General features: G+C 41.2%; 1 protein-coding gene and 1 long non-coding RNA gene across 5 annotated transcripts in view; one reads left to right on the forward strand and one right to left on the reverse strand.

The window, feature by feature from the left end:
* Window positions 1–17,554, reverse strand: part of LOC138748771 (pendrin-like) — a 53,393-nt gene extending 35,839 nt beyond the window's left edge. Inside the window, exons 1-3 of one of the 4 annotated variants that reach the window (XM_069909480.1) lie at window positions 17,448–17,554; window positions 17,152–17,231; window positions 536–719 (exon numbers count right to left, since the gene is read on the reverse strand). In XM_069909480.1, coding sequence (XP_069765581.1) covers window positions 536–719; window positions 17,152–17,203 — 236 coding nt within the window. In that variant the 5' untranslated portion in view covers window positions 17,204–17,231; window positions 17,448–17,554. Of the gene's footprint in view, window positions 1–535; window positions 720–1,445; window positions 1,550–15,767; window positions 15,887–17,151; window positions 17,238–17,447 lie in introns of those variants that run through there. The other 3 variants (XM_069909481.1, XM_069909482.1, XM_069909483.1) reach the window with 3 other exon arrangements.
* Window positions 550–11,294, forward strand: LOC138748774 (uncharacterized). Its single transcript, XR_011348244.1, has 2 exons — window positions 550–1,332; window positions 11,176–11,294. It is a non-coding gene; the product is annotated as an uncharacterized lncRNA (long non-coding RNA).
* Window positions 17,555–18,143: the final 589 nt, after the last annotated feature.

Here is an 18,143-nt window from a genome sequence, read left to right on the forward strand (position 1 = left end):
CTCTGGATTTATATCCTCCTTGCATGGTTGACTCTTGTACTTTCCCATTCGACCACAAGGTCCCCAGTCTAGCATTTACAGCTTTCCAAGTGTTCCAAGAACTTGGCAGACCGAATTTTCTCCACTTCTGAAACCTCTCCCCCAACTCTTGGTCGCTTCTCTCAATCTCTCCTTCAAGTTGACAACTTGCTATCTCCATGAAATGTGATTATCTGCATCCCTCAGTTCTGTAAAGGATTATGTTTTTAAAACATGGTTAAATGCACGAAGTCTGAAATAAAAACAGGCGCTGGAGAAATTCAGCAGGTCACAGGTACATAACAAAGACAAAGCCACAAAACAAACGTTGGGCTTCAGCTCTTCATCAAGGTAACTCAATGAAGGGCTCAAGCCCGAAACCTTGGTTATCAATCTTTATCTTTGCTAGATAAAGGCCACTGTTTGACCTGCTGAGTTTCCCCAGCTTTGAGATTTTAAATTTCCACGTAGCATTTGACTTGCTTAAATGTTCGCAACTTGGAAAACTTCAGCTCACCTGCACTCCTTGGCCAGCCGGTCGCGTAACGTTTTAGGCACCTTTTCCTTCCTTTCATTTTCCTCCTGGAAAAAGTTTTCAGAATAAACTGCTCGGGCCACGAAATAGTTGTCGCCGAGATTTTCTGGTGCCGGCATTTCGATGCCTCCAAGACTTTCTTGCTCCCCGAACAAGTGGCTGGATACTGAAAAGAACGAGTTTCGGTTACAAAGTGTTAATACGCACAGGGTGGCGCCTCCGAAGACATTCCGCTCCGCTGCGGCGATTCAAGCAGTTTCGGCATCCTGCTTTGGGTTTGGCAACTTGGGGATTATTTGTGTGTTGCCGGATTGACTTCAGCGGCGAGGAAAGTGCTTTCCAAACTTCATGTTTATTGAGCAGCTCTTCCGAAATAAACAGCTCCTCGTGCAATGTGCACCGACCTAAAATCCGAGATAACCCCCCCGGCTGCCAGTCGGAATTCATCCGAAGTCCGTTCCCTGCCCGCTTCCAGACAGCAGCGCCGCTACATCATGTCCCCCCCCCGCCGCCGCCCCCCCGCGCCGCTGAGGAGGGCTTCCCCATCGCTGAATGTATCAAATTCCCGGGAGCGCAAGGCACGAGGAATAAAGAGCAACATCAACACTCCGCTCCCTCCTCGGGAAGGGGACACGTGCTCCGCGCCCTCCGAGCAAAAACATTTAGCATATTTCCTTTCCCCTGCTTCCGGACAAATGACTTCCAACAGATCAAGGATAATCGTGTCAATGTACTCCGAGGCAACATGACTAAAGGCAGTTTACTGATTCAAATCGTAGGTAAATATTGAAGTAACGTTCCGCTAGAGCTTCATTTGCAGTTAAATATTGCGAGTCCTTTTAAATTCCACAAGACTACAAATATAATTTTTTGGGGGTTGAAAATCTTTTACCACCGTTGTCTTGAAAGCCCTTGTCTGTTGAAGAGCTTCATTGAGGGAGTTGCGTCTCCTTCTGGTTCAGACGTTCTTATATTCTCAACTTTATTTTCACTGCACACATCGAGCAGTCTGTTCCGGATTTCTCTGGTGCACCATTCCTAACTGTTTCCAGACAGATGCAGATTCGAGGTAACACTAAACAGACTGGAGAAGGGTGAATAGCGGTGAATCCCCCCCCCCCCCTCCCCCCCGACCGTCTGATAAGGCACACTCAGGTGGATTGTACCGGAACTGCCGAGGACATCACGGCGCTGCATGGGTTAGGCGGATGGAGTGGGCAGAGAGGTGAAAGGCATTATTGGCTAGGGTGAAGTGATCCACTTCAACGGAGAGATGATATAAAGACTGGTTCGAACGGGTCTTGTTGGAATCTAGGGGTTAAAATGTGTTTTCGTTCACGTATAGAGGTAGAAAGTTGCGGTATACGAGGCTTCCACAGGGCTTTATTTTATCTCCAGGGATTTTCAATCAGGTGTTGAAAGATCAGCTGGGGGGGCTAGCACTGCCAGGTGGGGTAGTTCTGATCCAGTATGTAGATGACATCCTATTAGCAGCACCTGATCATGCTTCCTGTTTGGAGGCCACCTGTCTCCTGCTAGTGCAGCTGTTTAAGGCAGGCTTTAAAGTCTCTCGCTCAAAGCTGCAATGCTGCAGGCAGGTGGTCACCTTTTTAGGGAGAATGGTCTCAGCGAAAGGCACAGGGATTTCCCCTGCACATCAAACAGCGATACTACATCATACAAAACCAAAGACAGTTAAAGAGATGCTTTCGTTTTTGGGTTTGTCAGGTTATAGTAGGCAGTTTATCCCATCGTATGGTGAATTGACACATCCACTGCGAACTTTGGTGAATGAGCAGGGGATGAGGAACCTGGGAGCTACACTGGATTGGACTGCACAGGCTGAGATGAGTTTTATTCTATTGAAGCAAGCTCTTACAACAGCTACAGATTTGGCGATTCCAAATTATAAACTACCTTTCTTTTTGGATGTTTCTGAAAAAGCACACACAATTGATGGTGTTCTTTTTCAGAAAAAAGGGGGTGGAAGATGTGTGCTGATGTATGTGAGTATCACACTAGACCCAACGGAAGACAGACACCCACCATGTACAAGACATGCAGCGGGAGTAGCAAAGATTTTACAAAAGGTGGCACACATAGTAATGGGACATGGCCTGACGGTATTAACAACACATAGCATTGTCGCATTTGTGAGCTCGACAGCATTTACAATGACTTCACTAAGGCAGACGAGACTAGAAAAGATCCTGAATGCTCCAAATGTTACATTTACCCATGAAGGCATTAACATGGCAGACAATATGGGAGAGGGAGTACCACACTGTTGTGAAAAGAGGGTAGTGAAGGATATTAAAATAAGACCTGACCTACAGACTACACCCTTAAGAGAACCAGATGAAACCTTGTTTACAGATGGGTGCTGTTACAGACACCCCACAGATGGATTGAAAGCTGCCTATGCGGTGGTACGAAAAACTACAGGAGGATTTGAAGAAATCATTACAGGGACAGTGAGAGGAAAGGAGTCAGCACAACTCGCAGAACTACAGGGAATGATAGCAGCATTAGAATGGGCAGAAGGGAAGGAGGTCAATATATATACAGACTCAGCATATGTGGTAGGGACAATACAGGTCGAACTTAGTCAATGGATTAGAAGTGGGTTTTTAACAGCAGCAAGGACCCCAATTAAACACGAGAAGGATGTTAGGAAACTGGCTGAGGCCCTCTTGAAACCAAGGGCATTAGCAGTTCTTAAATGTAAAGGACATGATAGAACAGATACGATGGTGGCTCGGGGAAATCAGGAAGCGGACAGGGCCGCTAAAAGGGCAGCAGGATACGGCCCTCAGTTTATTATGATACAGGCAGACAGAACAGCACATGACTTATTACCACCGTGTAGCGTAGAAGTAATAGTACAGGAACAAGCAAAGGCATCACCTCAGGAAAGGATGGTATGGGAGGAAAGGGGGGCAACCAAGGATCAAGGACTATGGAGGTCGATAGACGGGAGGCCAGTTTTACCATCTGGACTCATGAAACCCCTCCTCAAGGAGGCGCATGGGCTAACACACTGTGGAAAGAAGCAGATGATAAGGTACTTGATACATTGGTGGCACCCCTTCCTGCCGGCGATGGTGGAGAACCATATTAGAGAGTGTGATGTATGTATAGCTTTCAATGTTAAGGCGACTGTAAAGCCACATGAAGGTCAGTTCCCTCTACCTAAGTTACCAGGGCAGGAAATCGTACTGGATTATACGGACATGATTGAGAGGGTGAGTGGCTATCGATACCTCTTAGTAGCAGTAGATGTGTTCACAGGGTGGCCAGAGGCAATCCCTGCCAAAAGAGAAGACGCTATGACGGTATGTAAATTCCTGATCAACCAGTATATTCCGAGACACGGATTCCCTAGAAAAATCAGGTCTGACAACGGAAGTCATTTCAAGAATAATAATCTACAGGAGGTAGAAGCAATGTTGGGATTGAAACATGCCTTTGGAACGGTGTACCATCCGCAATCCCAAGGGAAAGTGGAGAGGATGAACCAAACAATAAAAAGTAAGATCGGGAAAGTACAGGTACGGACCAAACTAAATTGGGTGGATGCGTTGCCCCTGGCATTAATGTCAGTAAGGAGTTCGGTAAGTTCTGTGACAGGATTTACTCCATATGAACTACAAACAGGGCACCAGTTTCCAGGACCGGGAGCCGGAATTCAGACAACGAAGAATGAGGTAAGCTCAATGGGATGCAAGCTTTATTATGAAAAACTAACGGCTCTGGTGTCAGATTTTTCACAACAGGTCACAAGTCCCACCAGAGAAGGGGAAACACCGATACCTTCAGTCGCGGAGTGGGTTCTGCTAAAGGTCATCAAAAGAAAGTGGTCGGAGCCCAGGTGGACAGGACCCTACAGAGTGGTGGAGAGGACGTCCCACGCGGTTCGACTACAAGGAAAAGGCGAGACGTGGTATCATTGGAGTCAGTGTGCAGCAACGGACCCACCGACACGGACACTGGAACAGATTCGAACGGAGGTGACTGAGAACCTGTGAAGCAACCACGGACTAAGAACACTTAAAGTCCTTTTTAAAGAGACTATTGGACTACAGTGACTGTGTATCAGTGGTTGACGGCATAATCAAGTTATTGGCATCAAAACAACGAAAGAAGCTGGGATGAATACTATGTGGGGACTATGGGTACTGGTATTCCGAGCCCTTGAAGGGGCTGGAGTAGAAAACCACTGTACAAAGTGTGTGCACTCGGCCTGGGGGTCGCACAACGAAAAAGAACAGTACTTTACTGATTGGACTAACTTTCCTGAACACTGTGTGGGGGCTCACACAGGACGTAAGTGTGTGCATAATGGACAAGTGTATGATGTTAAATTCAATAAGGGCTCTTTACAGTTCACATCAAATCAAGACCGCTGTCCCCAAGGAGTAACATGGTTTTGTGCCCCGGAGGGAGACCAAGATAAGGAGAAAGGGGGCTCAATTCCCATTCAGAGGATACAGTGGGACCCCATGTGGCAAAAGAGAGAACAACCATACGTATGGGACATAGAGAAGGGGGATATCTATGACAACGCTAAACGCCAGGCTGCCACTCACAGAGTAGGGGACAACAGATGGGTAGACCTTTGCCAAACTACGGCAGAACTCTTGGGGGTTAAAAACTGTTGGGTATGTGGGGGACCCACAAGAGATGGATCATGGCCATGGAGCGGGGAGCCCCTGGAAGTATGGGAGTTGATGAGCTTTCACGGATCGGCAGATGAAACGCGCCCCCGCCAGACATGGCATCTAGCTAATCACCCATTGGGAGAGGAATGTATCAGGAAGGAGCAAGGCAGGCATTATAAAGGAGACTCGAGATGCACAAGGGTTAAGATCTTGGGGAAATTCCCTCGATGGCATCCTCAGCGACCCCGGTGGTTCCTGTCCCCACAGAAGGTAACACATTGTAGACCCATAACAGATAACTCCCGTGGGAAAGGGGTATGGAATTGCACGGGTGTTAATCCATATGAAGGGGTTCCCTCACTCAGACAATTTTGGGCTCATCCCTATCCACACGGATTTGCCCCAGAGGGTTTATATTGGATTTGTGGGAATACAGCTTACACTTTTTTGGAGCCAGACTGGAGGGGAACGTGCTGTATAGGTATCATTCAACCACAATTTGTGCTGTTACCACAGAACGACTCCCATCAGTTAGCAGCGCGTGTATATCAGGGGCTCCGCCAGAAGAGGGATTTAAAGATCGGTGAGTGGGGAGAGGACTGGCCTCCAGAGCGCATTATTTCTTATTATGGACCTGCTACTTGGGCACAGGATGGGTCCTGGGGATATCGAACCCCAATTTACATGTTAAACCGTCTGATTCGTTTACAAGCTATTTTGGAAATTATCACCAATGACACCGCCGCAGCCCTTGATCTGTTGGCAGAAGAGCAGCAACAGATTAGGGCCACGGTGTTTCAGAACCGCTTAGCTTTAGACTACTTGTTAGCCACTGAAGGGGGTGTGTGTGGAAAACTGAATCTCACTAATTGTTGTTTGAAAATTGATGACAATGGGCAAGCAGTAAAAGAAATTTCATCTGGCATTCGCAAATTAGCTCACGTCCCGGTTCAGACCTGGCGACCCTTGGGCAGCGCATGGCTGGGAAATTTGTTCTCTGGAGACTGGGGATGGATACATACTTTAGTGCTAGTTGCTGGATTTGTGGTTTTGGCGTTGATTCTGATCCCATGCATCCTTCCCTGCCTCCAGTGCCTCATCCAACGAGCGCTGTCACAGAGAGACATCCCCAGACCCCAAGGCATGTATTTGTCCCTACTGCCCTCTCAAGAGTGTAATGATTACAAGGGATCAGAAATGCCAACCCTGGCATGTAACCCGGATTTCTCTATCTAATAAATTAACTGGTGGTTGGTCTCATTTTCATGAGACCAAAAGGGGGACTGTTGGAATCTAGGGGTTAAAACAGTATAAAATAAATGATTAATTAATAAGTGTATATTTACTGCATGGTTCAGGGAAAAAGGAATGTGATTAAGTGGCAATCACAGCAGGGAGCAAAAGTTGGCTGAGCAAAATTGTCTCTCCAAAATACAGGGAGAGGAAATGCACAAAACAATTTAGGAGGAATGCTCAAACGAAATGAGGTGGTGAGTAGCACAGGAGACACAGGCCAGATCAGAACAAAGAATGGCCTGTAAGAAACAAAGGGAATGGAAAACAAGTCTAGGAGGAAGATTAAGGCAGGAGGAGGTGTTAAAGAGAACAGCAGAAATTGGCAGGACAAGAACAGAATGGTGATTATAGATATCTGGGGATGAATTAATTTCTGATCAACACAATGGGATAGTCTGGCCAGGAGGATTAACATGGGAGTGCTACACCCCAGATATCTGCAAAACAGGAGATGACTTGTGATAACGCTTATGCAAAAAGATCTAGCAAAGGAAGACAACTTTTGTTCTGTATGATAATGAAATCTAGCAAAGGAAGCCAACTTTTGTTCTGTATGATAAGGTTGACCTATATAAACTGAACCAACTGGACCATAGGGGTCAGTCTTGGGGAGTAGCTCACTGTGCAAGTGACCTATGAACTAATGAGTGACCCAGAGCTCTGTTAAGTTTTATTCTTGTGCTGTGTAATAAATTGACTGTTGAACCGAATACCTTCTCCTATCACTTCATTCAAAGAACGCGCTGGACTCAGACTACACTTAGACTAAATTAAGAGTAAGTTAAAGCCAGAGTCCAACAGTCTGCAGGCGTAGAGGGTACGTGTTTGAAATTGGCAAGAAGTCCTGGGATTCACGTTTGTGGAGGTCAAAAGCGGTGAGTTATGCCAAACTTGTGCAGGACACGTTTGCAGGGTTTGGGATGGATGGGACTGATAGAATTGCTTTCAGCTGGCAGAGTTTTTGGCCTAGTGTTCTATAACTTTTGCTCTTCATTTGGAACCAGAAATCATGCTGTATATTCAGAGTACACACATGTATGTCCTCCTTGCATATTTGTTTCCTTTGCTGTGTATTTTAATATTTGCATATTTTAGCTACTTGATGTTAGCAAATGTTATACCCTCAAACCTGAGGTTATCAAAACAGCAACCTGTTCTATCTCCCTCTATGTGCAAGGAGTTTGTACATTCTCCCTGTTTCTGCATGGGTTTTCCCAGGGGGCTCTGGGTTCCTCCCACCCTTCAAAAACGTACGCCAAAATGTCTCAATTTTTTTTTAAATTTAATTTTTAAACAAAATTCACCCATCAATTCCTTCAATGTAGAAAGCTAGGGTTCATATTCAGACCCTTCCAAGTTTTTAATATGCATTGGCTTCAAGCTACCAACCAATTTTGGCCTATTGAATATCTCCAGTTTTAATTTATCGATGGTGGCTCTCTCTTCAGCTACCAAAATTCTGAGATATTCACCTCCGAGAACTCCAAGATCACCTTCTGATCCAAAGTTAGCGCAGTGGAGCAGGATGAGATGTGCTCATGACTCTTCTACCAAGGTTCACAGAGGGAGCTATGTGATCCACAACCTTAAGGAAGAGGACGGCTCAACGACATCCTCGCAGGTGACCTTACAGAGGATCTACAGATCCTTTTATGCTGAACAGTACAACACAAAAACACAAAAGCCTCCCAAACTTCCTGTCCTCTATCATGGAGGATTTGGATGACTGCAAGCGGGGAAGTCTGGACCAGCCAGTTACCCTGGGGGAGCTGACAATCTCCATCTATTCCTTGGAGTTGAGTAAAACACGCAAAAGTGATGGCTTACTGGCTGAGTTGTACATGGCTCTGAGACTAGGTGGATCCAAACCTGCATGAAGTATGCAATGCTATGCTTCTGGCAGGAACCATATCAGACTCCATAAGGAAGGCCATTATCACTGTCATCTTCAAACAGAAGGGGTGAAGAAGGATATCAGGAATTGGAGGCCCAATTGAAATTGTTAAACATCAATTACAAAGTCACGTCCAAGGCATCGCCAAATGAATCAAGTCTGCCCTGGGGCAGGTAATCCACCCAGACCAAATCAGTATGGTTCTGTGCAGGAAAATCTCTGACAGCCTCATGCTTCTCATGGATACCATCGCTGATGAGCAGTTCAGGGGGGTAGATACCTGCCTGGTCAGCTTCAACAATGAGAAGGCCTTCGATGGGATATCTCACACATACAAATGGACAAGCTCTCCAAAATGGGTTTTGGGGAGAGAATTTGGAATTGGATTAAACTGCTCTCCACAGACATTGTAGTGTAGTCCAAATCAATGGGTGGGAAACTGATAACTTGCCCATCAAGTCTGGAGTTAGGCAAGGTTGCCCACTCTCCCCAGTCCTATTTGTGTGCTGCATAGACCCCTTTGCTGAATCTATCAGGAAGGATAAGTGCATAAGACGAGTGATGTTGCCAGTCAGTGGAAGCACTCTGGTCAAGGCCTCCCTGTACATGGATGATGTCGCTGTCTTTTGTTCAAATACACGATCGGTCCACAGGTTTATCAATATCTGTGGGCAGTTTGAGTCTGCAAAATGGGATAAGAGCAAGGCAATGCTCTTTGATAACTAGTTTGACTGGCCCACTATCCCCTTCACAGTCAGATCTGATTACCTGAAGGTGTTGGGGACCTATCTTTCATAGAAATGTTTTTCAGACCAACACCTTTGACAACAAGGCCATCAGGCAGTAGCCAGCACGGAATGTCTTGCAGACACCGAGAGATGACAACTCCTTTGACCCAGTGGGGTGGTTCCCTGAATCAGGGCTCACAAGGACTTGGCCTGGCTGGCAGTGAGAGAAGTCCTCCCAGTCTGATCCTTGTACAACCGGAACATCATTCACCCTGCACGTTGGCCTTGAGATGACTGCAGTGAAATGAAGACAAATCTTTGCTGAATGCAGATTCACTAAGAATGTATGGAGAAGTATGCAAAGGTCCTTGCTGCTGGTAGGGATGAACCATGATGTGATGGGCTGTTTACACACTGAGACAGGCATCCAGAACTGCAGGAAAACTATTTGGTCTGCCAAAACTTGTTAGACTTTCAGCACACAGAAATGTTGGTGAGGGAATGCTGCCAACTGGCACACTCTAGGCTGCAGGGGGGTACGAGCTGAGTGATGCACTGAGGCTTGGTGCAGCCAACGCGAGGGTGCAGGTGAAGGACCCCAGTCTAGAGTCCTCCTACTACAGGCCTTTGAGGGGCTGAGACAAAAGGGTAGTCCCTCAAAAAACAGAGAGGGGAGAAGCAACTAGATGCCACATTAGTCTTAATGGTGCAAATGGAATTGAATGTAACAAGGCATAGTGATGGGAATGTATGGATATAAAAGTTAGAGTGGGAACAGAATCTGAACAGTTTTCCTTTTGTAAATAATTTATTGCGAAAAAAGTAGATTTAAAAAAAACACTGAGCTCTTTTCAGTTCCCTCATTACGTCTCTTTGAAGCCTGGCAATTACACCAGGTTTCTGGGTATATAGTGCCCTCCATAATGTTTGAGAAAAGATTATTTTTCTTTTATTTGCCCCTGTGCTCCACAGTTTTAAATTTGTATCAAACAATTCACATAATTAAAGTGCACATTACAGTTTTATTAAAGGGTATTTGTGTACATTTTGGTTTGACCATGTAGAAATTGCAGTGATTTTTAAACATAGTCCCTTCATTTCAGGGCACCATAATATTTGGGTCAGAGCAATGGTATGTATATTAAAGTAGTCATGTTTAGTACTTTGCTCCATATCCCTCTATGATTCATAGTCATCACCAGGTGCTGAGTATTTTTCTTGGCTCTGCAAGGCCTCCACTGCAGCCACCTTCACCTCCTGTATGTTTCGGGGGTCATGTCCCCTTCAGCTTACAGAAGGCATGCTCAATTGAATTTAATTGGGTGACTGATTTAGCCACTTATGAGTTTTCCAGTTTTCAGCTTTGAAAAACTCCTTTGTTGCTCTCGGTTGAAGTGCCATCCAATTATTTTGGAGACATTTACTCGAACCTGTGCAGATAAGATGTTTTTATACACCAAATTCATTTTGCTGCTGCCATCAACAGTTATATCATTAACAAAGATAAGTGCACCAGTACCTGTGACCAGGCCACAACACCCTCAACACCATGTTTCACAGATGAGGTATGCTTTGGATCTTGGGCAGTTCCTTTATTCCTCCACACTTCGCTCTTGCCATATCTCTGATACAAGTTAATCTTGGCCTCATCTGTCCACACAATATTTTTCCAGAATTTTGCAGGCTTTTTTAAAGTACTTCTTGGCAAACTGTGATCTGGCCATCCTGTTTCTGTGGCTAACAAGTGGTTTGCATCTTGCAGTGCAGTGGAGCTTCTGTATTTCTGTTTATAAAGTCTTCTACAGACAGTTCCTGTCGTTGACACGTCCATACCTACCTCCTGAAGAGCATTTGGGGCTTTTTCTTCATTTTGATGAGATTTCTTCTGTCATCAGTAGTGGAGACCTTCCTAGGCCTCCCAGTCCCTTATTGATTACTGAGCTCACCAGTAGGCCCTTTCTCCTTCATGATATTCCAAACAGTTGATTTTGGTCATCTTAAAGTTTGGGCGACATCTCTTACTGTTTTATTCTTGTTTTTCAGCCTCGTATTGGCTTCTTTGAGGTTCACTGGCACAACTCTGGCCCTCATGTTGAAAAATGACGATGACAGATTCCAAAGGTGATCAAAAGCGAAGAAGCAAGTTTAGCTCTCTTATACCTGCACCAATGAAACTATTAAACTTGCCTGAGTGATAACAAATACCAACTGGCCCAAACATCAAGGTGCCCTGAAATGGGGGAACTATGTAGAAACATTGCTGTAATTCTACATGGTCAAATCAAAATGTCTCCAAATACCCTTTAATAAAATCTGCAAAGTGCACTCTAATCACATGAGAATTGTTTGATTACATATTTAAAATAAAGGAAAAATGTCTTTGTCCCAAACATTATGGAGGGAACTGTGTATCTTAATAAATCCTATGTAGCATGGTGTCATAACTTTTTTTGTAAAATACCAATGGGATAGTATAGATTCTATCACCAATGTGTATGTGTACAGATTGTAGGATGACTGTGATTGGCTGAGAGCGTAGCCACACCTACTGGCAGGTCTTAAAGGATTGCTCCTAGCCAGACCAGGTCATTCTGACTGGTCGACCTACATGTGATACGCTCCAGTCTTTTAATTAATAAAAGCCTTGGTTTGGATCAACAACTCTTTGGTTCTTTCAACGCGCTCTACAACCATGGAAATTTTTTTTCCTGCCTTAACCCCTATAATTACAAAAGCTTTCAAATAGGAACATTCACATTTAATTTTGAGGGTTTAACATTGTTAAAAAGCATGTTATTCATGTGTAGTATTATTATTAATATTGTTTGAATTGTCAGCAATAGGATTTGAAATTTCAGAAGAAATGGGCTAGGGATAATGACTGGATCATGGAGGTGAAATATGTACAATGAATTTCCATTTTAAGTGGTTACATAATACAATGAGATGATTATTAGCCAAATTAGCACTAATTGTATTACAATCAAGTTCTCTTTTTTTTTAAAAACAGTAAAAACACAATTCCGGAGACACTTAGAAGGTCAAAAAGGTAAAGATACATAACTGACGTTTCAGACATCCAACATTTCTCCATGACTTGATGAAGGGCTTAAGCCCTTGTTATGTATCTTTTCTATATAAAGGACACTGTTTAACCTGCTGAGTTTCTCCAGCATTGTGTTTTTATTTCAACCATGTGTCTACAGACTTTCATGTTTCACTTCCCATTTTTTGACACATGGCCACTTTGATTTGAAGATTAAGGGGTGCTATTTCAATGGCATGCCATTCCTTTAAGAATGGTACCTTAAAGTTGTCCTTGGATGCAGAATATGGCCTTCAAGATATAGAGTGCAGATAAAGGAGCCTTGCATTTTGGGAGCGTCTGTCAATCAGCGGTGGTGAAATTAACTTACATTCCCCTGTTCACGAGCAACTGCTCAACGATGAACTGTTGCTACTGTTATGTTTTCAATATTCCCCAAAAATTGCTCAAAAAATAATTGTCAGTATCTTTATTAGCTTAAATGAAACACTTGGAGCAGTTGTTTCAATTCTAATAGAGAGGATTCATAGACTTTCAATCAGCACAAATTGGAGTCGCATTTTAAAAGCCTGCAGGAACAAAATGTCATGTGATTATGAGGGGGAAATAATACTTGTAGTAGGTATTAATGAAATGTATTTATGTTCAACTTGTAGAAACAGTCGGCCCCCAGTTGAGCTTCTTCTTTCTGGACTATAATTTTCAAAAATATATTTGTATACCACCAAAAAATAATCAAACAGCTTCAGCAAAAAGATAAGCTTTTGTTACAATTTACATTTTATGTTGTTTATCCATCTATTTTAATTCATAAATTTATTTAATCTCATTACAGCAATCCATACCTACCTGCTTAAAATATCTAATTGAATCTGGTTGTGAACCTCGAGGATCATAATTTTCAGAGCTGCATTAAAATAAACCAACTTTTTTTTTAGTAATCCTTTTAAGTTCAATTTGTATTTTACAGCTAGCCATCACTGTTAGCTTATATGACCATGAAAAGTGCCACCTCCAACACTGATTCAATTAAAACAACCTTTTTCTTGAGAGAGCCCACAAGTCAGTGAAAAAGTATATGAGATATAACATTGGTCAAAATCGAACAGGAGTAATTACTTCTGAAAATCCAGTTGAAATATATTCACTTGATAGACATCATGCACCTCCGTTTCACTCAAAACCTCATTCCCCTCCAATCTATGCCCTCTTGTTTTACACACTCACACTAATGGAGTCAATTTCTGGCTGTCTACCCCCAATCCATTCCTAATTATAATTTAGCCTGCCTCTAACAGATAACCCCTCATCATCTCCATTCCACAGAAAATAGACCAGCCTATTCAATGTCTCGTTTCAGCTGAAATAGTCTTATCTCCAAACAATATCATAGTGAATTTCATTTGCACCTTCTCCATCTCAATGAACAACTTTCTATGGTGTTGGGACCAGAACTGCACACGATGCTTCAGTTTAATCAAAGCTTTTAAAGAGTTGTAACATGACATCCTTGTTCTATGCTGTGGCTAATGAAGACTGGCACCTTAATGAACCTGTGCTGCTACTTCCATGGATCTCTGGATTTGTCCAGCAAGATCTCTCCTGTTTATCAATACTCCCCAGAATCCTACCATTTAGATTTACGCCCTATCCTTGTTTGACCTTCTAAAATGGATGACTTTGCACATGCCAAGATTTAATTACATCTGCTATTGCTCTGTTCAACTTTCAATTAACCAATATTATGCCAAGACAAATCTTCTCACTATCTACAACAAAATACATTTTTTGGTCACCTGAAGTTTATTGATCATTCTTTCTATGTTCACATCGAAGTCATCATTGTATATCACAAATATCAAGCGTCATAACACCATGTGCAATTGCAACATCAGCGACTTATGGTCTGGAATTGCTTTGTTACACATCTTGGGCTCTTCCTTTAAAGTAATCCTAAGAACCAAAGTCTTTGATCAAACTTGGCCATGTGTTTTAATATTTCCTTTTGTGGATTGGGATCAGAATTTGTTTGAAGAAGCTTTGTAATTTATTGGGATGTTTAATGTAAAACTATTAAAGGTACCAAATTATTTAATTAATTGTTATAATTTATTTATTTTATGCAATGTGCAATATTTACTTCCTTCACCCCCTCATTTTTACAAAAGGAGAAAAAAAAACTGACAATGACATTATTAATTATCAGATTAAAATTGTAATTTCCAAGTGCCAGGGGTCAACAATTTTCCCATTTATTTTCAGGGAGAGAAAATTACAGAACACTAGTTGGAGGCAGAGTCACTGGACATGCCACAGAAGATTTTAGAGAAAAAGATTTGATTAAACACTTTAACTTTAACAGAACTTTGCACTCTTACTTTTCAAGATTGCTTCGACCTCCGACAAGTGGCTCCCTTTGCCAATTCTCCCAAAAAAGAGGCTGAATGATGTTTGAATCTTGACATCGGAAAAGTAAACACATGGCCAAGTTTGATCAAAGACCTTGGTTCTTAGGATTACTTTAAAGGAAGAGCCCAAGATGTGTAACAAAGCAATTCCAGACCATAAGCCGCTGATGTTGCAATTGCACATGGTGAAACAGTCACATTCACATTCACAACAGTGTTGGCACTTGCTACTTTCCAATCTGCTGGAACATTTCCAGAATTTAGGGGATTTTGGAAGTTAACCACTAATGTATTCATGCTTTTTGCAGCCACATCTTTTAGAAACCTAGTCACAATATATCAGTTTATGGTTGCCTTCATTTCTACAGTACTTACTTTTTAACAAATATTTGGAAGTTTTAGGGTACCTTATTGTCATTATATTGTTGGTTCATTATTGTTTCCAATATAGTTATATTCTACTGTTAAGACATGAAATATTTAATACTTCAATTGTTTTGTTATTTTCCATTATAATTTCATCTCCAAAAAAAAGAGGAAATATGTCGTCCTTTGATAAATACCAGTATGATGCTGGTACACAGTTAAATTGCCAAACTACTAATTCAAGATTGATAATCTAGAGATTTCGATAGTTTTTCCACTGTGGAATTTAAAATCAGTGGAATTTAAAATCAGTTCTAATCTGAAATTTTAGACTAAATTAGATTCTTTTAAATGAAATGAATATCATAAAGCTTCTGCTTCACTTGTATTCTGCAAGAGAGAAAATTGCTGTCTGTCCCATTTCATCTATACGTGTCTCCAAAACCACTTCTGAAATGATGTCGAGAAGCACTCACCTCATGGGCAATTAGAGATAGAAAATGAACTCAAATTTAGACACAAACCCATCTATTCTATAATCCAAATCATCCAAAGAATGATTTGATTTGAGGAGAAACAAGTGTGAGCTTATAGAATGTTAAATTGTGGTACTTCTACATAACATTTGGGCAATTCCAGTAATTTGTGAATATTTTAGGACACAAGAATACTTTAATGATAAGTAGTATGAAATTTTATAATACTGTAGTTCATTACACTACCTCGTGGCCTGTTACAATAAGATATAAAAGTAATGATTTATCCTGGTCTTTTGCTCATGCAATTGGGATTTTGTATCCAAAGGACTACTTTACCACTTTTCATACTTCTCTTCGGAACTGACTGAATACATTCTTTCCTGACTGTTCTTTTCTAATGGCCGTTTTCTTCACTTTTCCAGTGGTGAACAACAATCGTACGCAATTGAAGTGTACTGAAACATATAGAAGGATCCTGCATTTCACATGATTGTTTTTCAAAATCCACATTACAGGTTTTGAATTAACTATTCATTGCACATTTGTCTTTTTTTAAACTGTTATGAAGTTATAACAAGCCTGTTTTTGACTGAAGTGGGGCACAACAGAGTTTATAATGGAAAGTCGGATTAAAATAAAGTCATCTGCCCATGAAGTCATCAGCTAGAACATCCTTGGTGCAAGATTAAGAATTTTATGCCTATGCACATCCCATTAAAACGTCCTTATTAAAATCAATGCATAAATAATATAGACCTGCAGAATGCTTATTGGAGGTATTAGTAAATGGATGATACAGTAAACTGAAATGAATCAAAATTGTTTATTAGGCTGAGCCACATTCTTGACTCCATAGTCCAGTGCATTAATCTGGCCATGAGCATTTCTAGATAAGACAAAGTTATACCATAATGAATCCTTGTCATTTGCAGCATTTCATGATTTTAACAGGGATAACAGTTGGGTTGGTACCATTAATTTTAATGTCAATAGACTGGAGAAGAAAAAAGCCTAAAAATCAGCCCATACCAAATTGCTATCAATCTGCTAAACCTACTGGAAATTCGAGAATATAAATGAGTTCAGTAATCATCCATTAATTAAACTAAATGGCCATATGTGTGAAATAATCATTCCATTAAGCCTGTACATTGATGATCCAGCAAGAACCAGCAGATTATAGAAATGAAAAGCTTTTAAAAACCCTTTTAGCTGCAGTTCAGACCATGCTGCCTCCAAACTTCAATTCAATTGCCTTTCCATTGCATTGAAGTGAATTCGAGAGGCAGAGTTTAAAGCACTGATGTTATTTTTTAATGCCTTAAGCACAATTAACAAGGGATGAATTCTTGGCAATAGTTTTCCACAATGAGATAAACTGTCTGAACACAGTACACTTTTTCCCTCGTATACTGCAGATGCTTAATAAAAGCACATTCTTAATTTATAGCCTCACATCTATACGTGAAACATATTATAAATATCAAAAAGTTGAAATCCACTGGCCTATTAAGTGTGTACTCTATCCCCAAGAATCTTTTCACACATCAAATAAAGTTATTTCAGAAGTATACATTGATTTCCCTTAATTTTATCTCTCATTAATTTAACATATCTTAACATCACATTTATTAGTTATAAGTAATATATTTTTACACATAACAAGAATATGTGCATGATCTTTTAAATATAAATAAACCATATAACTAACATTCTGTACCTTGGATGTCGGTTGAGTCACTGTATTGTGTGTCAGTGACTGTCTTGTCCATATAACGTGTAGAGTACTGATTATTTGCTCTAAAATTAAATGATAAATGGGATAGATTTATTTAAAACAAGAAGAGCACTTCTGGTACATGTAACAACTGTGCCACTAAGCAAAGCAATAAATATTCTGCAATTTTCACATTACCATTTTTCTTTGAAAACTTATATAGGGTCCCCAAATTTCAATTGTAACACTCAATGAAAGTAGAAGTGGGGCAATTGCTCTCAAAATATAGATTGTCATACCTGAAACTGAAGTATTTAGACTTGCTGAATATCTATACAAATGAGTCTCTAGGTATCTGGGGTTCCTCATTGACTCCAACTTCTCCAGCAGATAATGGACAGGTGAGTGAAGAGCTGTGTATATTTGTTTTTTTATACAGTTAAGAAACACAATAGGTTTTTTTTAAATAGAAAGGGGTGGACCTACTTTTAAGAATGCCACAAGTGTAATTGGCAAATTTCAAACCAGTTCAACAACATTTTTTTCAGTGAACCCCTTTGAGCAATTTACTGCTAATAAGAACCTCTATTTCACTTCAATTCAGATAAATAAAAGGATCTTGAGTTTGCCCATTATGAGGCTATTTTTGACATTACTATGTTTAACTATTTATTCAATGTGTCAATTCCTGAGACCACAAGTTGGAATAAAATATAATTTCTTCTGTTGATTAGACGTTGCTCAAATTTGCAAAGGCTGCTGCTAAAGCAATGGTTCTCAACCTTTTTCTTTCCACTCACATACCACTTTAAGTAATCCCGATGCCATAAGTGCTCTGTGATTGGTAAGGGATTGCTTAAGGTGGAATGTGAGTGGGAAGCAAAGGTTGAGAACCACTGCTCTCGACCCAATTGTTACTGAAATATTTTGCTTGAGAAAAATTGTCAATAGTCCATTTCCTTTGGAGTTATGAAACTGTGCACATAATGAGTCAA

Source organism: Narcine bancroftii, chromosome 13 (genome assembly GCF_036971445.1).
Source record: "Narcine bancroftii isolate sNarBan1 chromosome 13, sNarBan1.hap1, whole genome shotgun sequence".
NCBI classification, from domain to species: domain Eukaryota; kingdom Metazoa; phylum Chordata; class Chondrichthyes; order Torpediniformes; family Narcinidae; genus Narcine; species Narcine bancroftii.